Genomic DNA, 24,271 nt, shown 5'->3' on the forward strand with positions numbered 1-24,271 from the left:
TACTATCTATATTTTATTAGTCTGTTTACATTGTTGGGTAAGTTACTTTTTAAAATTAACTAAGTTACGTTACAAGTTACAAAATTAAAAAGGTAACTAAATTACATGTTAGTTACTTAAGAACAAAAGTAATGCGTTACATTCCTTTTTTTTACTCAAAAGTAACTAGTTACAATAACGTTACTCTTATGTTATTTAAGTTTCATTAAATAAGTCTATTTTAAATCAATCATGTTTTATACAATAATGTATCTTCAAAATTTTGATCAGTTATATCAGTTTTTTTTTGTACAAATGTCTTCAGCTACACTAAAGAGCCACGAAAGTGCCCTCGTAACACCGCAATATATATTTCCCAAAAACATTAAAATATAAAAATATAATTAAATTTATAATGTAACGCATTCTTCTGGTAAGTTACTTCTAAATAATTAACGTCGTTACCCAAAAATAATAGCAACAAAGTTACCATAACGTTACTGAGAATTGTAACTATGTTACTACCGAACACGGTCTGTATATTACGGCCATAGCCACACAGAGGATCAATGCAATTTGATATTGCTATTAATTATGTTCATAATTATTTAAGTTTTAATTTAACCCAAAACAACGTTTTTAGATATTGTTACCTATATATTCAAAATAAGAGATTTAAATAATATATTATATTTTACAATACTCTACTGTTTATTACAGAAGACAGAAATAATATACATTTTTATGTTCAATCAATATATATAATACATTGTCAACATTCATTTAATGTACCTGCTCAAAATCAGTATGGTATTCATTGTTATCTGGTTAACTGTCTGCTATTTTTGTGTTTCTGTTAATTTGAGCTAATATTTTAAATACACTATAAAACATGGTTTTATATGATACTTTTGACAAATATTACAAATTAATTTTTTTTTCATATTGAAAGGGAGCAATTTAAAGTTATTGTAAAAGTGTATTCTTTAGTTGTATTTATTTTACATTCAAATTCAACAAAACATTCTGATAGATTTGTACTATGTTTTATGGCTTATCATAATTATTATTTCTCATCATCTATTATATGTTTATATTTCATATCTTTTTGCAGTTTTACATTCGTATTTGTATTTAAGTTTCAACTTTAGATTGTTTACAAATAATTTGTAATAAGAATGAAGTTTGTCTGTTAGTTTTTGTTTGATTGTTTCTATTTCTGAATTATTCAGTGTTGTCTAGTACTAGTTGTCATATAAAGATTTTCGTTCTCCTTATTGTGTGTAGTAGTGACATTGTATTTTTCAACCATTATATATATTTAATTGAATACATTTTTTCAGATGACAGTATAGCACATCACTCAATGGGATGCTGAGACATGATTTCACATTCTACCAATTGGGAAAGTATCAACATCCTACGCTAAAAATGAACTAGAAGATACTGATAATAAAAATGGTTTTATGATATGTACTTATAATGGTTATTGAATGTAATTGATAGTAAATTAATAGTAGTGTATGAAAGTTAATCATGGTAAATTAGAATCATTTTCTTAATCTTGTGGTCAAGGTTTCAAGTAATTAACTTAAGAACTAAGTATATTATAAGCAGTTAAAAATATGAATTTGTAATATTCGTCAAAATTAACATATAAAATCATGTTTTATCATTATAATTATAATTTGAATGTAAAATAAAATGTAACTTAAGGATACACATGTACAATGACTTAATATTGCTGATTTTCAATATATTATGACATTAGCATTCTTTAAAAATAAATCTGATTTGATCATAATAATATCAAATTTTAATTGAAGAAAACTACCATAAAACATCTATTGAAACTAGTTGGTTAAAATATCAATGTTTTGGGTTATGGTTAAATTTAAAACTAATAATGAAATAAATGTAGTAAAAAAAAAAAAAATTCTTATAGCTAAGGCAAATTTTAAGAATGAAAATTACAAGCTAAAGGTGTTTACCAATCATATATTCAGATTTTTAAAAAAATTCAATTGTTGCACTACTATTAATTTACTATAAATTACTCACATTCAATAACCATTACACATACATTGTATATAACCATTATTATTATCAGTATCGTCTAGTTAATTTTCAATGTACGATGTTGATACTTTCAAAAGTGGTATGAATACTAATTCATGACTCAGCATCCTTCGAGTGATCTGCTGTACTGTCATCTAAAAAACATTAGTTAGTTAAATATGTATAATGGTTTGAGGATTAAATGTCACTACTACACACCATAAGGGGAACTAAAATCTTTATATGACAACTAGTACATGGCAACACAGAATGATTCAGAAATGGAAACAATCAAACAAAAGCTAACAGACAAACTTCATAATTATTATAAAATATATGAAAATAATTTACAGTTGAAACTTAAATACAAATACGAATGTAAAATCAAAATTTTTTATGTATTTCAATATCTGTGGTAGCCACTAATCGAGCGTATTTTGCATAATTTCGTCGTATACTTTCTGTGATATAACAATAATTACCCGATAAGTAATAATCCAGAAGATAAATATAATATTGTAATTACAGACTATAAAGATATAAAGAAAAGTGATATATAGTTCGTGATTGTAACGTATAATTTCGGACAATCGCTTATTGAGTACTTCATAAAGAGACCCGTCGCTACAATATCGGCAACAATATTTTGTACGGTTATGATACGCCGGCACAGTATTATAAATTCAACAACAATAGTAGTGTGATAGTAGTATCATGATTAACTAATCATGAGTAGTATGAGCTTGGGGTTGTGCACACGTGCAGTCCGTGTTATCGCCAAAAATTAAAATTTCTTAAATTGTGTTTATTTCTTTAAATGCAAACGACTGGACGTAGTCGTAGATCACGAATTAAGAATAATTAACGTATCTTAATTCGTGTTCTACACTATAATATACCATAGTCCATAATATCGCCCGCAAAAACGATGACGAGTGAGACACGAACTCTACAAAGTTGTTTTCGGAAGATGGCCCACTGCCCCTCGTGTACCTCCACTTAACCAAGTCAAGAATTCTCGCCGTCATTTTCTTTTCGTTTCACCCGGTCCAGTCTCTTCTTCTTGTAGTACCTACACTAGTTAAACACGTACAACTGTCGTCATAAACCTTCCGGCGTTCCGACATCGATGATATCGAGCTTCGAGCCTGCTAACAGTGTCGACCTGTGCGAGTGTGCGATCCAATCTTTTATGTGGGTGTAAGTCGTTTGATTTAGACACACCCCCCGTGCTCAGTGGTCGCTATTGATTTTTTACGAGGCAAGTGCTACAAGTTTTGTACCTAAGGACAACGCGTGAATTTAATTAATTTTTCCAAGGCACGAAAGGTTGGTATTTATTTTAAGTAGTAAAATATAAGTATTACATACTAATAAATGAGAATATTATCCAGACATATGAATGTTTTACATTTACATTTTAAAATATAAAGGAAACTCGATGATAGGCATTTTTTTTTTTTTTTTTTTACATATCTTTATGTTTGTTGAATTACTATTATTATTTGAGTGTTTGTTATTTCAATGTTCATTGGTAGGATATATTGTTTTAGATGTTTGAAGCTGTGACAGTTGTTTTGTTTCCCTAAGAGTTTTGGTCGTTTTGGAGCTAAGATAATTTTGTAGTTGTTAAACACTTGTACGTACATTATCTTTGAACAACTGATGTTGAATGTTTAATATACCTATTGCCTATTGACTTTGATTTTTCATTTGGTTTTTGAATTTGTAATTATATTAAATAGAAATCAGATTTTACTTCTAGTTATATAGTTTTATCATAACATACCTACAATTTTTGAAGTATCTAATATTTTAAATTACACTAAAATCTTAAATGTCCGGCATCAGGTATAGTTGTCGATCTTACATGATCATCATTTTTGATTTTTAAGTAATATTGGTACTAGTTTGTAATAGTCCCGCCGTGGTAAATGAAAACTTTATAGCCCCGCCACTCATGTTTGTTATCTTGCCGCCATCATATGAATACAAAATAATGAGTTTATTTATTAATATTTATTAATCTAATAATTCTATTAATTTAATAATTAATTTAAAAATATATTAAAATCGTTTCAAACGATTCACTATTATTTAGTTTTGAACGCCACATAAATTCTACCATGTACGAGTCTAAAAAATGTCTATCTGTTTCTCTACGTTTTTTTGTTGCCCTATTTCGCTGAACCCCACATTCTCTCAACATTTTGTGTGTGGGCTCCTGAGTTAGGGTAAACAAAATTATATCTATGATTAAATTGATTATGTTTAAATCCGTATATTTATTATTATAATGGATGGCGGAGAGATAACAAACCCAAGTGGCTATAACAAACTAGTTTTGTAGTATTATTAATTTATACCAAAAATTACTTATATACATTATATATTATATATTATAAGTAGTTACAGTACTTATTGTAAATAAAACTGAGGAATAATCAATGTAATTATTTTATTTTTCTGTTGTTTAAACCATATATTCAAATGTTGTATGAGTAATACTGTTCTACTCAGTCTTCTATTGAATTACAAAAATTTCAATTTCTGTGAATAAGAGAACAAAAAGTACATTTTCCAAGTTATGCATAAAATACCTGTATACCATACATGGATATAAAGTTATTGGCTTACAAAATATATTTTAAACTGTTTAAAAAAAAATATTATGCATAACTACTTACATAAATAAACCATATTTTCAGTATTTATTTAAATAACTAAAGTTTGGTTAATTTTGTAATATTGTGAAATGATTTGATTGATATGTATTGTTTATACATTTTTAAATTAAAATTATTGTTTATTTAAAATAAACTATTAAAATAACTTATACTTAAATGTTTTTTTTTTTTTTAAAGAATATTAACGTTGAATATTATAGTATGGTATTTTTTATGTTTAGGTATATTAAAAGATAATTGTATTATAATGTATTTCAACACAAAATGGGATGTTGATCAACATAAGACTAAATTTGAAAATGCAGAACATTGGAAATTTAGACGTGCTTTTTTGATTGCCAACCAAAATAAATACCCTGAAGATCGATTAGAGACCTTATCTCGTATGTTTATTTTTATTGAATTTATGGAATGCAAGTGAGTTCATTGTTTAGTTATGATTATTACTTAAAATTGAGTTAAAAAGATACAAAAGTTTTTAAATTTTTTAAGGTATCCAAAACCAACCATGGATTTTATTCACAACCTATCGCAAAGTTTTGTTAATGATTTGAGAGAAAAATTGCATGAAAATACTCAGGATATTAACATGACAGATTCAAATACTGCTAAAGATTATGGTATTTATTGTGAATTTATCTCTATAAACAATTTTATTTTAAATAATTACAAATGTAAATATAGTTTTTGATAAATTTCAGGAAATGCTCAAGCCATTACATCAAACTTAAATATCAATCAACCGCCTAACCAAAACATGAGATATACAACACCATATGATTCTAACTGTTTAATACCAGGTTTTATGTTAAAGGTCGTAGATGGTGCAAATGTTTATGATATTCTTGAACAATCATGCAGATTTAGCAAAACAACAAAACCAGAAATAGTATATGAAGGATTAAATGTTGATCATATGTAATTCTAATTTGATTTCTATTAGTAAAGTTAATTGGATTATGAAAAAATTTATTTTTAAGTGGTTAAAATGCTTGAATCTTACAATTGACTAATTCAATTGATAAAATTTAAGATAAATTAAGCGGTTCTGTTTAAAATTACATTCACTTATATCATAGTTTAACAACAAAAAACCACTGTGATAAATACAGATTTTTTTATAATATATTATGTTTTGATTTTATTATTGGTTGATTCTTTTAAATAATAATTTTAATATTTATATTGTAATTTTTGTAAAATTAAAATAATTATTTATTAATTTAAAAATTTTTATTTTTTAAAATTTATAAATATAATTTACCATTGAGAGTTTGTGATGTATTAAGAATAGATTTGTAGAGTTAATTGCCGTTTAAGTATATCTTTAATAAAACTTAGGATGCTCCAGTTTACTTGAGTTAATTATCTATTTAGTTAGTTAAAGATTGTCATCAATAAGAATAGCGATAGTGGTTAGTTTAAACAGATCAAAACATTATGGGATAGTTTCAATTTCTTTTAGATTTTTCCAGTTCTTATAAAATATCAGATAGTTCTAATATGATGATCTTACAGTAAAATGTCTCTTTTTATTCTAGCTGTAGCATAAAAAAAAAAAAATATATAATTTTAAGTATTTTACAATTATTACCTTGAATTTATTTACTTTTTTATATGATATTAAGTTACATTTTATTTTTATCATATTTAGACAAGCTAAATTGTACATACATAAAAAATTGATAGCAGTTGCTGCTGAATCAACGATAAAACATGCTCGTAAGAGTGTTGCAGTTATTGCTTATGACATTTTGAAAGAAATGTGCTTTACTATTAAGGTAATATAATATTATTTATTGTTATTATTTTGTTATCTGTTATCATAAACAATTAATTTATTAGGTGAAAGAAATTGATGCAGAATCTACAATTTCATTGGCAGATATGATTAATTTAAAAGAGGCTCCAAATTCTTCAACAAATTCTCCAAATTGTTCAACGAATTATAAAAATATATCGGACAACAATCTTGGTAATATGATTTTGAAAAATATGGGTTGGAAAGAAGGTGATGGGTTAGGAAAAAATAACCAAGGAATTAAATCACCAATAGAGTAAGTCAATAATTTGAAATATGTTTTGTATAATTTTTTTGACATATATGTATTTTATTATAACACCATAGTCCTATAATTTAAATAAGAAATTTCTAAAAAAAATTATTAAATAATTTATTATAAAATATTTATTCAAATTTAGAATAAAAATTGGCGTTTTGGCTACTGGGTGATATATTTAATTTAATTTATACAGTATTTGATTGGTAAATTATTATATATTAAACTAAAATAAAAACTGAGTTTCGTCAATTTAAATATTGTCAAATAAGTTAAAAATAATAATAAGTTTCATTTTCATCTTTATTAACATAAATCTTGTATACAGAGTTGTTCAACTTAAAAAAAGAGTTGGGTTAGGTGTTGCGCCATCACGTGAAACTGCAAAAATGAGCTTAAACAAATTTCAAACAGAAGTTAAGGAATACATAATGAAATTTTCAATCGGTCCAAAAATAAAACTTTCATTTACAACAGAGTTCACAAAGGATGAGCGTAAAATTATTCACAAGTAAAATCTGAAAATGAAACATATGTTTATTTTTTTTAAATATAATTTATTTTTATTAGGATTTGTACACACCTTGACTTAAAGACCAAAAGTTATGGAAAAAATGAAAACAGACAAATTGTAATACAGAAAAAACAAAATCCTCGGGAAATTTTTTTTGAACTCATTACTTCTGTTAACTTTGAAAATGATTGTTACAAACTAGAACAGCCACGGCATGAAAGTAATACTTACACGTGAAGTAGTATAATAAAATTATAAACCTGTTTTTTTTATCAATTAAAATAATCAATAATTTATTTAATCGACAATATTGAAGTTATTAGTTTTTTATTTTATTTAAGAAACATATGCTTTTATAATTTTTTTTTTATCAATATTATTCATAATTTAATTTTCTTAACTGTATAATATACCTAATTTTTAACTTCAATACATTATTAGTTGTGTTTTTTTCATGACTAAACCGAGTTAATTGCCACCTTTAAGGCCTTAACCTTGTTTAATGTTTGAATCAGAGACGTATTTACATTACATTTTTTGCCCCCAGGGTCAGCCATATTCCAATATTTGTACACTACCCCCCACCATTATATAGATCCCCATTTAAAATTTTTTAGTTATATTTGATTAATTTATCAATTACACAGATAATGGTATTAATTTTTCTTAAACTATTATTAAAATGTATAACATTATATTATACTAAAATAATTTTAAAAAAACCAATAAAATACATGTTTATAATTTTTTCCTTAATTATTTATTAGTAAAATCATAACTATCAATCTTCTAAGCCTCTAAGGTATATTGTTTCTGTGTTAATATCGCTAAGACTTAGAAGGTATTGTCAGACAACTTACTAAAAATCAAAAAGTCCAAATAGGAGGTACTTAAACAAGTTCTTAATGTAAAAAAAAAATGTATTAATATAATGTTATACTGTACTTAAGCAATGTCTGACCGACCTGGGTAAATCTCCTCGTTCCTCCCTCCCCCTTAAATACGGCCCTGGTTTGAATCGAGAAAATAAAAATTACTGAGTAATGGAATCCATACAAAAATCTTTTATGTATTTAACAGACAAATGTATTTTAATTTAAGATGCTCTATAGTATGTTTGACTATTTATAATATACTAAATAAATGACTAAAATGTAATTATTAATTATTATTTGTAATAAACATATAATTTAGTTCACAATTTCACAAATAAATAATACTATTGAAAAATAGTGATGAATTACTATATTTGATACAAATGTTTTTGCAAACTATACTTTAGCATTATTTTTAATCAATTATTACTATGTATATTTAAATTATATAATGAGTTATAGTAATAAAACTTTAGCTTGGACTCAAATATTTGAACAATTTTGAATATTATTAATTGGCTCTTCTAAATAATAATTTTATAAATAACAAGCGGCAAATTGAGTATACTCACCAGAAATTATTAAAAACTAAAATACAAAATTAATTTAAGTATAAATTTTAATGTTTTACTTTAACATAGTACACTCTACATGTCCTATAATAAATGTAATTGAATTAATTTTTATAATTTTGATTGATTAATTAGGCCTTTAAGTACTCTACGTAATATTTTACCACTTGGATTTTTTGGAATATCATTGACAAATCGAACACCTCCTCTAAGACGCTTTTGTGCTGAAACATTTTCTAATAAATAATAACATAACATAAGTAAGTTTAATTAATAAAATATTAAATAAAAAAAAAAAAAAATTGTTTACTCAACTGTGAACAAATTGTACAACATCTTTTTCACTGAGAGTCGAATTTGGATATTTAACTACAAACGCCATTGGAAGTTCTCCTGCTTCTAGATTTGGAAGTCCAGTAACTGCCACGTCTTTAATTTCAGGATGCGTTAATAATAGTGATTCTAATTCTGCAGGTGCCACCTGCGAAATATTAAAATATGGATATAAGAAAAACACTAAAATAATGTAACTGAATTTACCTGATACCCTTTATACTTAATGAGTTCTTTGATTCTATCAACAATATAAAAATTATAATTTTTATCATAATATCCAATATCCCCTGTATGGAGCCAACCTTCAGCATCAATTATTGATGTTGTTTCTTTGTAGTTTTTATAATAACCATTCATGACCATGGGCCCTTTAAAACATAATTCACCACTTTTATTTACTCCCAATGGTTTTCCATTGATTAAATCAATCACCTACAATAATAACATAATGAATATCAACTCCAGTTAAGTTTAATTTTTAATCATTAAAATAATTATGAATACAACTAACTTTTCCTGACATGCCACATATCACTTTTCCGACAGTACCGCTTGTATGATTAACTTCACTTTCATCAGCTGCTGTTGTTACTACTGATAATTCAGTCATTCCATATCCTTGAAATACTTTTAGTTGTTTACCTTTACCTATTCTATTGGTTACTTCATTTTCAATGTTTAAAGATAATGGAGCAGCACCTGAATATATAACTTTCAAGCATGATAAATTGTATTTGTCTACTAAGGGATGTTTGGCAAGAAATATCATCAGTGGTGGTACAGCAAATAAAATTGAAATCTTGGTCAATAAAAAACATTAAATTACATGTTTGACAATTTAATAAAATCTTATAAATGTATACATACTTTTTGAACTTCAATGGATTTTAAAAACAATTCTTCATCAAAATATTTAAGCACTATGACCTTGCTGCCAATTGACATACACAAACATATTATCAGTAATCCATATCCGTGGAACATAGGCACTAGACCCATCATGGTATCATCGATAGTCGCAAATTTATTAACGGAACTAAAAAGTAAAAATAAATGTTAATGCACAATTTCATAAGTTCATAAATTAGATAATTTATTGAATAATATTTTTGGACATATCAATAAAGGTTTACTACAAAAATCATAATTTACAATGATGCCACTATACTCTTCTTGTTATTAAAATCTATGACTAACACAATCTATTGAATATTGATACAAATGTATCACTCAATTAGTATAAAGGTATTATTTACTAATGCCGCCTTTAAAAAATAGGCATTAATAGTCAATATCTTTTATAAATATATTACACTTTTTTAAAATTTATTCAAAATGTTATAGAAATAATATTATTCAGCTGGAGCATACAGTAAAATAGTTGTAACATATTACTACATTAACATTAAATGTAGTATGTATAATGCATTAATGTATATACTACGATATTCTAAACACAAATAACATTTGTTACTTAGATGTGCATACAAATATATACATACCTACAACCTACTCATAAAATATGAAATATACACATTACACATATTTTAAAATTTAAATATTTTTAAAAGTGAAGATTTTAAAATGATTCATAAGAATAATAAAAGAATATTGTTATTTTATTGTGTTATTTACATCAATTTATAGTGTTTATTTTATGATGATTAATATTATATTTCATCATCTGATACACTCATCAAGTAATTAAAAATACTTAATAAATTATATAATATAGTATAATCATACAATTGTATTATACATATATTATAACAAATTGATTAACTAATAAATTGTAAATCATACTAACTTTAAGACAGAAACCATGAGAAATATAGATTTATGTGACAACTCTACTCCTTTAGGTAAACCAGTTGTTCCACTAGAAAATAATATCACACAAGTCTGATTATTGTCGCACGGAGTTGGTTTAAAATTATTATTTTCTTCAATTGTTCTAGTATGGCAAAGTATATCAATAAGACACACATATTTAACAAAATCCAGTGGTTTGGTAGTATTTCTTACAGTGTCCAACCCCATTTTTGATGTTATCATGATTTTTGGTTTAGTTATATTTAACACATGTGTTAATTCCTCTGGTGAACACAAAATTTATAGTAAAATTAGCGATATAATGTTTTAGAAACTTTAATATGGTATATATTGATAAGTATATAGTTTTAGTAGATTATGGCATATATTAATTATAAGAGAATATAAGGTTTGTTATAAGAAAATTAAATTATTAGAAAGTTAGAAATTAATTATTATTTATAATATTTTAGTAAACTAGTAAAAACTTAATAAAAATTGTTCTAACATTAACAATAGAAATAAAAATTAAAAACTATATTATTTATAGGTGTTTATAAAAATTGTTCTTAATGTATGTAATAATAACAAACATGTTGAAAATAAATAAGACAACACATAAGTAAAATTTATTTAATAAACTATATACAATAACTAATAAGTAAAATAATTAATTGTCATATAGCTAGATGTAAATGTAACTAAATTAATGATTTAAATACATTTTTTACTTACTAGTATTATACATAGGATTGAATAATGCACAAATACCACCAATATGCCATACCGCCAGTACAAGTGATGGATACCAAATTGTGTTTTCACTAAATATTCCAACAATATCACCTTTTTGTACTCCAAACTCATACTTTAAGTTATTTGCTATATTTAAACTTGCATGTAAAATATTTCTGAATTTAAATGAAGTCCCATCATGCATATCAATCTAGAAATTAAAAATTATAAGAAAATTACAGTAAATTACAAAAAAAAATATTAACATTTAAACAAATTGGTAAGTAAAATAATACATAATAATCATTTAAATTTACATAATTTAATCATTAAAAATAATTATAAACCAATAAAATAACATGAGACTCAGTAGATACTGCTCATAACAGTCATAACACAAATAATAATAATTAAGTTATACAAAACAATAATTTCAATATTTTTTAATTATGGAGGATAGAATATTCAAGCTTAATAAGCTGCCAGTACCAATGTATTCTATCACTGATTCAAATATGGCATACAAAAATGGTACTTTATATCTATTATTTTTATAAGAATAATCAAATCGAATAAATAGATCTTTTTAGTTGGGTCACATTATCTATGTCAGCCTATAGTATTTATACCAGGAAATAAAAATATTGTTGGTTTCTATCACGGTAAATTATAATAATAATACTATAATCTACCGTGGTTTCTATACAAGCACAATAAGAATTAAATAAAGCTGGGTTCATAGCTATGTTGTCTGTTGTATTATGTTTAAAAGTTGAACTCAGCCTAACTCTGGAAATTTATTGGTAGATCGTGGTTAGTATATTGTACCATGATTACCATAGTTAATCAGAATAAATATAATAAAAGCTACACGATTACATGATAGACATCATAACAGTGAACTCGTTTTAATGGATTCCATAATTATATTTCTACTAAAAATACTAATAAAATAGCTTAACATACCATAGCAGTTTTATTTCCAAGTTCATTGAGTAATTGAATAAAGTGCTGACTTAAATTTAATTTACTGTTCAACAAATAATCAGGAATTGGAGATCCATGTATTATATTTTCTTGGGCCATTGTTTATTCACTAAAACACACATAGAAAAAAAAACATTTAAATTAACAAACTGTAATGATATATTTTTATTTTTATTAATTTATAAAATTAAACCACAGCACAGAAAATAAAAACTTCTAAAGAATTTTACAATAATTGTGTACAAGAGCAAGGTGTCAAAAAAAAAAAACAATAACTTAATATCTTCAACCAGTGGCGTATAGAATATTTTTAGATGTTATTTCCTATACCAATTGAAACTATTATTCAATTATAAACAAGTAACTGAATATTTTGAATTAGTCTACTTTATAAATCATTATTTTTTGTTACTTGTCCTAGTAGTCCTATGTATGCATTCAAATGCACTACAGAAATAGCATAAAAATATGTGAACTAAACTGGTTATTAGATTTATAAATACTAAATACAATTAGTTACCTAAAGAGGTTAGAACTTGGAAGCCTAATATAACTCACTGTTTGTAAGTTATATCTTGAGTCGTGACTAGAAGTACTTTGTATTACACTACAACCTAAACTTATATAGATTGTACATAAAGTTAAATATATTATTTTTTTGTTGGTTATTAGTAGGGCTCGCGAGTTCATGCACTAAAAAGTTTGGAAATATGCATTTACATTTGCTAAAATTTTTAAAATATGGACTATGTAAAAAAATCACAGGCAAATTTTGAAATAATAAGATAAAACATCAATTAATTTTTAAAGTATTTTATTCCTTTTAATTTGTATACATTTTAAAATAGTCAACATTAATAAAAATAAATCAAAACTAATACTACCATTTTATAAATAGGAAAATAAATAAAATAAGAAGCAAAAAGAACCAAAATATTTAAATAGATAAATATAATATTTTTTTATGTAATAATAAGCGCTAATAACCCTAAAAAATTTACTATATGACAAATATGCCTGTACACCCAAATTATGCAAAAACATGCACAAAAAATACAATGCATGAACTTACGAGCCCTGGTTATTAGTTTATAACATCTTACATTGATATAAAGTCTTTTGATTTTGATTAAAAAACAGCCTACATCATGCCACTGATTTTAACGGTATTCATAAAATCAAGTTTATATCAAAACAAGATTAAAATACAAATAAGTATTAAGTAAATACATGTAAGACTAAGGGAATTTCTAAGCAATTTATACATAAAATGTTTACATGTATAATTTGGAAGTTATGATTTATCAACTGGAAAACCTACGACCAAAACATACAAGCATAGGACCATTGAAGAACTGGACACCTATCCATACCTTATGTTATGATTACCGGAAACGTACGTTCAGTAGGTAGTTCAAAGGTTTAATCGCAAGACACACTAATTAATGCGAAGCCTATTTAAATTGCTTAATAAATTAACAGCCGACAGACTTCTAGTAAAGTGATATAGTCTGAATAATAAAAATAATTGAACCACTAAAAATTATTTCCATTTGTTTCGCAACAACAAAGGTAGTTAAGTAGTTAAATCATTAATAATAATAATAATAATATTATAATTTAAATTAATGTTTAGTAGTTTATCAATTTACAATATTGTTGTCAGTATTCAATAGTTGCGGCAATACGGCGTTGTCAGCATTACTTATTTTGTCTGTGTCACTGTGAAGCCGCACGTCACTTATCACTTCTTGATAACACAGCAATCGGAACACTGTATATTATGTTGTCTACGTGATTCTTAAGAGGAGTTATACATAAATAAACATATTTTAAAATAATATATTATCGTATATTTATATGATATAATAATTATAACGTCTTATACGAAAAAATTTAATTTTTTTTTTTTACTATTCGCAGAGTAAGATAACCATAAAGGCATTATAAAATTTAGGCATGAATATAATTTTTTTTAATAATTAAACTATTACTGATAGATTATTTGTTAGAACTAACTGCTATTTGGTTAAAACTAAAAAAACAAATTAACATGAATAATTACTGGTTGGTAAAACTAATTACGTGTTAATAATTACGACTAATACGTGTTCAATTATTTAATATTTCTACAGAATGTAGTAAACTAGTAAATAACAATTCATTATGTCGGTGGCTCAGCCAGAATTGGGCTAAGGGGGAATTCCAAACACTCCAAACATTACACAACAAAATAAATATGTCTAATAAAGAATTTTTTTACGCAATTTTCAAACACCAAAAGTAATGCAAAAAAAAAATTTATATACCGAATTAATGATTAAAATATATAAAAGTAATATTTATTACATTAATATGTATACTCAATTATTACTCATACAAAATTCAAAACTGGACGAAAATTGTTATTGCCATTTTTTTGAAACCAGTATGTCTATATAACCAGAAAATGTTTATTAAAGAGAGCCGAATAACTGAAAATGGGATCATTTAATGAATTTTCTTCATTTATATTTCTAAAAATAAATATTTTTAGTGATGAAAATTAATTTACGCTTTCAGTTTATATAAGATTTAATACTTGAAGTCCAATTAAAATGTACAATAATTTGTAGATATTTAAAAAAAAATTATGATTATATTTATTTAATTCATCTAGTGCGTTACACGAAAAAATCGAGGTGGAACTAAACTGCATTTGTTCCCAGGATTTAATAATGTCATTTTAATTTAAATATCGATGACATACTTGTAAATCAACTCCTATTTTAAATTTCAATATAATAGATTATAATGTAATATGAAGGTCCATTTAAGTAGAATAACATATCATTACTTTATAAATATAATAAAGTAGGTATCAAAATTATCTTTATAATCGTGCTAGATATCCTAGCTTACGATAAAATATTCACAATTTTAAATTTTGGTGAAATAATACATGCCCAATATAATATAAAAATCACAATGTATAAAAATTATAAGTAAAAAATAAGTAAGTAAAATTACTTATAATCTATATTCTATAATGTAGTAATATACATGCTTAAAGAATGATACTAGAATTATATTAATATTAATACCTATATATTATATATAAAATATTAATAGTTACTGGTATGTTTATTTGTTATTAATTATTAAATAAAAATTGTACTTGTCTTGGTTGCATACAAATAATTTTATAATATGCAGTCCATACCATTTATACCTTTATGATGGGATATCAGCTGTATAAATTAAAAAGAAAATTAACTTAAGGGGATCGGTGGTGGACGGTGGTTATATGTTTAAGGAGTCTAGTATTATACTAAACTATAATAGGCAATATTTAAAGTATGCGCGAGCGTAACTTGTGACTGGGTATGTATTAAATGATTATTACTTATTAGTGTTTGTAAAAACTAAAAACTGTAGAGTGGTTATTGAATTAAAAATAAATATAAATTGATTTTAATTTAGTTGATACTTGATATATCGTTATTACTATTCATTTTTAGATAATTCAGACTCAGAGCTTTAGTAATAATAACAATATAATTTTCATAACATTTTCTCAAAGCCTTATGTGATACTGGCAATCTTGTTAACTTTTGAGCAATTGAACTTCTAAGAGAACTTTCTTCTTAAAAAAAATAATTGTTTCTTTGATAATTGCAATTGTGTTACGAATTTCTGAAGTATAATTTAATGGTATACGTGATATTAAAGTACATATTATTATAGCTAAAAATTCCTGGAGAGGGCAATAGCCTCTTTGACCCCCCCCCCATGTACGCGCCTTTGTGTAATATATCTATTGGCTATTGCCTATTACACACTATTTAGTTGCTTTTCTACTAAGTTTAAATATAAATAATTAAAAATTACATTCATATTTGTTATATATTTATGTGTATTTTAATCAATAAAATTGGATTTTATATTATATCGTCCATTATGCCTACCTATTGGCTATTACATTGTCCGTTTTTTAAATATATAAATTTCAAAACAACATCCCAAAAGGTATTAAGAATAGTTACATTTGAGAAATAGCTTTGCAGCATAATATTCCTTCTTCTTCCAATTTGTCTCATTTAATAAAACATTTTGTTATACTAATCCAATCCAATATATATTTATAGGGCTGTAGCGGGACACGGATGAGCAACCGTCGATTGTTGGTATAAATATAGAACTATAGAAGTCGTGGTAAAATAAAAAGATCGTACATTTTTCCAAGTGTATTTTTCGATTGAAATTATTCTAAATGTTTTTTAATTGAAAAATTCTTCCAAGTTCAAATAAAAAAAATGTCAACATAGTCTGGCGTTAAGGTGCTTGCCCTAACTCTGGTAAATCACGTCTGAAAAAGTCCTATCTAGGGCTTTCTAATATAGTCGCTTCCCCCGCCATATTTCTCCCGTCGCTGCTGGTCAAGAGATACGGGACGTGGTGTTCCCACGGTTTGCGTGTCCTCGAGTGGTTTGAGTTCATACGTACGTGCGATAATCCCATTATCTTATGGTGTTCGGGTGACGTTTATCATAAATCTAAACGCGTCTATGTGGTAAACGCTACTGCGTAGTCCGTTTTAAACTACTGCGAATTAGTATGTTGCGCCTAACGAGTTATATTATTCCTATATGAAATTTGTTTTTCGAGAGTACCAATCCACTCGTTCCTCATAATATGATTAGTGGCGCCGAATTACTTTTTAGTAGGTGGTGTAGGTAAACACAAATTTTAATCACCCACCCATGCCTATTTAGGCACTCTAAAAAATATTATTTCCATTTAGGCCCAAGGTACTAAGTGTCAGTTTTTCAAAATCATCAATGAGTAGGTCACTGTTAAATTTGAATTCGATGATAAATAATTGTACATCATGAAAAAAGACTATTAGCGAAGACAATTATTCTTATCATGTATATAAATATATTGCTATTATACTTCACAATATATATTATAATATTACTATTTTACTTTATTTTACAATTTATAGCAATATAACACATAATATATGGCAAATATTAACTATAATAATAAATTAATAAATTGATGGAAAACAAACTAAAATACCTTATGTCTAATAACTCTAATAGGCAATAGCTTAAAAAAGGTTAATCATTTGTAAATTTTGATAACATTTTAACTTTAAACGCTAATTAGTAATTTATACTAATTTATTTCAATTGGCTGGTGTACCATTTTTAACTGGCCTGATGGCCTGTGCTACATTTCAAATTACTTTATAAATATATAAAATGTTAGGATTTTTTTGTATTTTATTTTTTTATATAATTATAAAACCGACATAATTTTTATTGTTAAACATAGATATGAATTCTTATATAGTATTGAACTATAAAAAATGTAAATTGTCAATTTTATTGACCTTTTTATTTGTTTTTGACTCTATGTTGTCTGGCCCATTGGATTTTCACTTTCAGAAAATTTGCCCTGTAGTAACACGGAGTTGCCCATTTCTGATATATAGAAAATGTTAATATATTATGCATTTAACCATTTCAAGACATTTATAGAAAAATTTTGGTCACAATATTATGCTTTGCAAAAGTAAAAATAAATTAAATTAAATTTTTAACTTTAAAATAGGTACTAAAGTACAAATATGTAATCACAATATTACTCCACATGACTACATGAGTACACGACTAATTGCAATCTTACAAACAAGTAATAGTATTTGAGATTTCTATAAAGTAGTTAATTATTTTTTGACTCGTGAGTAGTTTTTAAATTTTTTCATTCAGATTTTAATTCAATTATCAGTATTAAATTCTTTAAAATGTATTACTTTATTAGATTTTTTAAAGTTATCCAATATTCATTATCCTAATAATCACCTAGTATATCATTTTAGTAAAGAACTATAGATGTATAGTTAATTATTTCTTATAAATAATAAAATTGTATTTATAAAAGTCATGACGTGTTACTGTGTTAGGCATTAAGAATTGTAATTTTATAATTCAGCCTATACATTTTTTTTTTTTACAAAAACAAAAAAACCAAACGATATGTGTAGTCATTTATTGTTTGGAGTTAAAATATATTTTGATGTGATATTTTATAATACACATTAGTCATTGGTAATCTAATTCGGTTCACAAACAGAAAATAATATAACTTAATCTTAACTAAATTAAATACAATATAATGATTGCACAATACAATTAATAAGCCTAAATATGTATCATAAAACTAGATTAAATACCATATTAATTAAATATTTTTATATTAAATAATACTGTTATGTTTCTAATAATACTGCTTGACAACATACCTATTCTTAATATTAATCAAGTAAAATAATATTACATTTATATTCTAGACTCAATTTATAAATGGCAAATTATTATCATGTAAACCAATGTAATAAATTATTTACATAGAGTATAAATATTAAATTTTAATCCTAATGGGTAGAAAAAATAAAATTCACTATTAACCATTTTATATATTATATACTAAAATTATGGAATGTATAATTATTGCAATACAAAGAAAAAAAATGTTTTATAAAATACATATCAAAACTAAAATTAAAAAAGAAATTTATAGAAATTTATATAGTTTAAATGATTATAGTCATAATCACTAGACAGTTCTTGAGATGTGATAAAACTAATTAAAAAGGTTCTAGGAAGGTATTTGTACACAAATACAAAATAAGTAGTAACAATTTTTGATAAGTCAATATGCAAACAGTAAATTATTGAAGTAAAAGATAAGTGAGCATAAAGTATATCATAAGTTGGAATGTATTAAGTATTAAGTAAAAAACTATTTTAAAACTTGATCTAATTTAAAATAACCATTTTGTAAGAATCCATTACCAAAATGATGAATGGCTAAATAAAATTTTACAACCCTTAATGAAGTACCTATTATTTGAAATCACAGAGCTTATAATATGTGATGAGCATAGTCCATTTAAATTGTTTCTTCTGGTAATTCTTCGGGATTTTCATCCCCATTGATGCCATTGCAGTGCTCGGAGCTGCTGACCACGTAACCGACAGCTTTTTGTTCGTATCTCTCTGCAAAATCCGTGTCCATGGAACGTATGCCGCTCAGGAAGCTGTCTTTGTCGTCATCAGACCACGTCTGGACCCATTCGGTGAACAGCTTGATGCGGCATTTGAACAGACTGAGCGGACGGCCTTCTTCCTTGCACAGGGTTTCCATGATCGCCGGCAGACCATTGGCTGCGCCGCCGTTACTACCAAACCCGTGAACCAACACCGGCAGGAAGTCGCCGCGTTCCATTTCACTCCACTCTCCGAACCACTGTAACATGTACCGGACCTGCGCCACAACGGTCGGTGTGTATGCGCTACCATTTGCGTTGGCCACTACCATGATGACAATATCCGTTTAAGCGTTGAAGAGTGAGCTGCAAAATCGATATAAAACCGTCGTCGGAATTAAAAATATATAATTTAAAACAGTGGCCACGGCCGTCCTATATTAACGGGCACTTAAACAGTTTTACTAACTCGTTTTACGTACTTATACGTAACGGTGTCGGCAATATTAATAATTATTTACGACAGGTACCATAGCAACGACTGCACAGTTTTACGACAAAAACGAATGAAAATATTTTGTACTGTTACAGTAACGACGCGACGATTGTACCATAGATTTTACAAACTACGATCTACGATTGCACGATTAACATTTGATCCGGTTATCTTATCGGTCGACGACGAGTAGTCGGCAAAACTGATAATAATAATAATAATAATAATATTTTTTTTTTATTTCGTTGGTAAATATTATAGACGGTAAAATAAATAACAACAATATGCTGATATCATGCGGACCTCATCGTGGTCGTTTGGCGCAATAGCAACTACGACCACAGTACATTACATCCACAGACATACCTCCGTTCGCCGACCGGTGTGACTTGATTCTGACAGATTTTTTTTGAGAGGACGTCGCACCCGCGTGTGTTGTCTCCGTCTCACACACGTACGCAGTAACGTAACTACCCTCGTCAGCGCCGCGAGGCAAAATATATTTTTTGCTCTAACTAATATAAATTCGATTCTTCGACCTTTGTCATTAAAATTTTGCCGTGACCAAATTTATGTTTATTTTTATAAAATTAACCCAATCACACGACTTATTTCACATTAAATATTTTGTTTCAAATTAAATAAAAATAAATTTACAATTACACAAAATTAATATTATTTTATTTGTTATTTTGCGCCTTGAGGCAGTTGGCCTCTGTTGCCCCTGCGGTAACTACGCCACTGCACAGTGCACGTATACGACATAGACAAAACGCATTCACACAGTATGGGTAGAACTCGTTCAATTTTGGTTCTAGACCGTGCCGCATAGGTACATAGAATAAGGGGCCCGTTTGGTAATTAAATTGGGCCCTTTCCCTAGATTAATTTGTGTTGTAAGTCTTACAATCTATAAGTATCAACATTTTTAGGTTTTAAAATACGTTATACATAAATTTGTTTGTATATGTATAATATATAAAACTATATTGATATTACCTATTACTGTTGTATATTATACACTACATATTTATGAAGTACCTACCTTATTTAGTTTATATTGTATACCTACTCAAATACTCAATAGACTCATTGTTTAAACAAATATTTTATTACTCCAATATATTATAACCTTAATTTAATTTTAAAAAATGTCTTTTTTTATTATAAGATATAGGTATTTTAATTACAAAAATACACAATTTTTTTTTTAACAAAATTAAATATTAGATACATACCTTTTAACTAAATAAAATAAAAAATTACAATATCATACAAAATATAAGTTTTAAGAGGCCTTACTAATGTAATAATGTAGATCATAGCGAATTTGCGTTCAGCAGAACACATTTTTTCAGAGCCTAAAATTGTGTGCAGTAGCTAATAATTAGGGCTAGGGACTTCATTCCCTAAAAAACCTTAAAATATGTATGCATTTATGCCTTTAAAAATTACCAAATATGCTATTAAAATATGCACTAAAAAAAATAAATAACAGTATTTAATAAAAACCTTTTTATTTTAATATGAATACATAATTAATAAAATTTTAATTTATAGTAAAAAAACTTGTCATAATAAATAATTGTCATAAAATAAAATAAAAAAATTAAAATTAAAATAAATAGATTAAATATTTTTAATAAAATAAAAATATCACAGAACGTCCTGTCTACGGGATTATAAATATATGTCATAATTTCATAGAATGTTATTTTGGTAATATTATCGGCTATCGCCTATCGGAATCACTTGTGAAGTATACCATTAAGTCCATAAATAACAACGGGAGCGTTCGGCGAGAAAAACAACAATACTAATTTTATATATATATGTATATAAAACCATAAAATTAATATTTCTGGTCTAGGAAATCGATCTAAATTTAAAATTGTTTGTATAAAATATTTATTTAATTATAAAACTACCATTTTCATATTAAAAATGCTCAAATATGCACTTATAATTAAAAAATGGTCAAATATGCAAAATATGCAACTATAAATTTTAAATATGAACTCGTATTACCATGAAATAAATTTCTATATTACTTAGCTATGTTTTTAATGATTATTGAAAAACATGCAAACTCCTAGAAGTCCCTAGCCCTACTAATAATTAATATTGAATGTGCAGTAGCAAATTTAAAAGTGTGCAATATGTTTTGCGGCTTTTATAAATTTTTATTTGATTAGGTAATATTTAATATTAGTTATTGAAAATTACTAATTAGCATATATTCATTTAAAATTGGTCCATTTCCACAGTCCCACTACAATGGAAATTCTCAATTTTTTTTTTCATTCGATTGTGCTGCGTTAGTGCTGTTTGTTCTACTTGGCTTCTACGTTAACACCGTCTGCCAATAACGACATTTTACCGCATGACATCGGGATGTTGTAGTACCAATCTACGTTAGCAGAACTGTTGTATAACTGTCGTAGTCACAATGCTAATTTCTAACTATATTATCAAAGATAATATGACATATGAATATAATCTGTGATATAGATATAGGTCATGAACATTAGAGAATAATGTTCATGATATAGGTGTATAAAAATTATTAAAACTGCCAATACCGGATAGCTGATAAATAGGGTTGTGAATTTGTAGGAAAGTGCATTTTTTTACGTTTTTAATTTTTTAGGTCATGTTTTCCTTTTTTAGTTCATTTTTTGGTATTTTTTATTAAATTCCATTAATTAACATCTTTGAAAACCTTTTAAAAAATTTATAAAAATGTTTCCAGCAAATAGCATTATTAAAGAATCAATAAATTTCAAAATCAAAATCAAAATTCAAATTATTCAAATTTTATTAAATAAATACATTTTTATGCATATAACAATATATACTAATATCAATATAAATATAAAAATTAAAAACAATTTTAAGTGCATTTTGTACTATAATTGTTCACATTTTAATGCATTTTTTGCATTTTAAGTGCATTTTACATTAGATTTTTTTAACACTTTAAATGCATTATTTAAGGTTTATTAGTACCTACATTAAATTCACAGCCCTACTGATAAACATTAAACAGTAAGAAGTGACTTTTTAGCATATTATAATAAGAATATCAACTTAAGCTATTTTGTTTTTAATTTTAAAATGTTTAGTTATATAGATACCAAGAACTTTTATAGAAAATTGTCTTAGATTGTATTTATTATAACTAATTATTAATAAATATCAAAAATAATTATGCAACGAAGTTATATGTGGCATGTGCATTGTGCACTAGGTCTATGTTTATTATTTTTAAATATTTTGATGTGTGGAATAAGGTGTGCAGTAGCAAAGTACCCTAATTTTAGGCCCTGCATTTTGTGATGTTAGCTTTAATATTAGAGTAAATTTACCTATTATCAAATTTAAAGGTAAGAATATTATCTAGAAAACGTCATATGCTTTTATTGATATTATTATTTTAAAGTGAGTTATGAATATTTTAAAGTTGTATTATTTTACTTATTACATATGTATATGTATGACATATTACATATATACAGCTAAAACTCACATTAAAATGATAATATCAATAAAAGCATTAGACATTTTCTAGATAATATTCTTACCTTTAAATTTGATAATAGGTAAATTTACTCTAATATTAAAGCTAACATCACAAAATGTGTTCTACTGAACGCAAATTTGCTATGATCTACATTAATAAGACAGACAACACATGCGGGTATAACGTCCTCCTGAAAAAATTCATTTTTCGGGCTTTCGCGTTTGCAAAAATATTTATTATATATATTTTTGTTTTATTGAACTTAAAAAAACATCAACAGCAAAGGTTATGTTTTTGTGTATGTTACATAATCAGTGGTTAGGTACTAGAACTAAATTTATAATATTTATAATATTTATATATAATTGCTACAAACAGAAATATTAAAGCTATCATTAACAGTAGCCAGTAGGTTTAAATTTTGTTGTATAAGTCGGTCTTTCTTAGGAAAACTAACATTTTTGAAATGTCTTCAATGTCTGGCCCTAGTGCTTCGCTCATGTCGGGTGGAATGTTGTATTTTCTGCAGAGTTCATCGGAGTATTGATAGAATTCTGTTATTATATTTATATATGCTTTAGTGCTTTACTTTTAGAGT

The 24,271-nt window shown here is 25.9% G+C and overlaps 3 protein-coding genes across 9 annotated transcripts; 1 reads left to right on the plus strand and 2 right to left on the minus strand.

Moving 5' to 3' along the window:
- Window positions 1–2,764: 2,764 nt before the first annotated feature.
- On the plus strand, window positions 2,765–8,544 carry LOC132924238 (NF-kappa-B-repressing factor-like). Its single transcript, XM_060988426.1, has 8 exons — window positions 2,765–3,366; window positions 4,946–5,141; window positions 5,217–5,344; window positions 5,426–5,642; window positions 6,379–6,505; window positions 6,570–6,781; window positions 7,113–7,295; window positions 7,355–8,544. Exons 2-8 carry the CDS (start codon window positions 4,972–4,974, stop codon window positions 7,533–7,535), a joined length of 1,218 nt encoding a protein of 405 aa, XP_060844409.1. The 5' UTR covers window positions 2,765–3,366; window positions 4,946–4,971; the 3' UTR covers window positions 7,536–8,544.
- A 230-nt stretch (window positions 8,545–8,774) lies between these two features.
- Window positions 8,775–14,288, minus strand: LOC132924237 (uncharacterized). 6 transcript variants are annotated; one of them, XM_060988423.1, is made up of 10 exons: window positions 13,719–13,873; window positions 13,136–13,229; window positions 12,595–12,724; window positions 11,629–11,839; window positions 10,889–11,177; window positions 9,949–10,117; window positions 9,593–9,880; window positions 9,286–9,513; window positions 9,061–9,226; window positions 8,775–8,981 (listed from the first exon to the last, which is right to left on the minus strand). In XM_060988423.1, exons 3-10 carry the CDS (start codon window positions 12,712–12,714, stop codon window positions 8,857–8,859), a joined length of 1,596 nt encoding a protein of 531 aa, XP_060844406.1. In that variant the 5' UTR covers window positions 12,715–12,724; window positions 13,136–13,229; window positions 13,719–13,873; the 3' UTR covers window positions 8,775–8,856. The 6 variants fall into 6 exon arrangements, with proteins under 6 accessions (XP_060844406.1, XP_060844408.1, XP_060844405.1 ...); XM_060988425.1 differs by lacking the exons at window positions 13,136–13,229; window positions 13,719–13,873 and adding an exon at window positions 14,268–14,288; XM_060988422.1 differs by lacking the exons at window positions 13,136–13,229; window positions 13,719–13,873 and adding an exon at window positions 14,016–14,261.
- Window positions 14,289–18,638: 4,350 nt separating this feature from the next.
- On the minus strand, window positions 18,639–20,348 carry LOC132927154 (uncharacterized protein C14orf119 homolog). 2 transcript variants are annotated; one of them, XM_060991619.1, is made up of 2 exons: window positions 20,124–20,348; window positions 18,639–20,020 (listed from the first exon to the last, which is right to left on the minus strand). In XM_060991619.1, the coding sequence occupies exon 2, from the start codon at window positions 19,984–19,986 to the stop codon at window positions 19,558–19,560; it is 429 nt and encodes a 142-aa protein (XP_060847602.1). In that variant the 5' UTR covers window positions 19,987–20,020; window positions 20,124–20,348; the 3' UTR covers window positions 18,639–19,557. The 2 variants fall into 2 exon arrangements, with proteins under 2 accessions (XP_060847602.1, XP_060847600.1); XM_060991617.1 differs by having other exon boundaries at window positions 20,137–20,347.
- Window positions 20,349–24,271: the final 3,923 nt, after the last annotated feature.

The sequence above is a fragment of the Rhopalosiphum padi genome, chromosome 3 (genome assembly GCF_020882245.1).
Source record: "Rhopalosiphum padi isolate XX-2018 chromosome 3, ASM2088224v1, whole genome shotgun sequence".
NCBI lineage: Eukaryota > Metazoa > Arthropoda > Insecta > Hemiptera > Aphididae > Rhopalosiphum > Rhopalosiphum padi.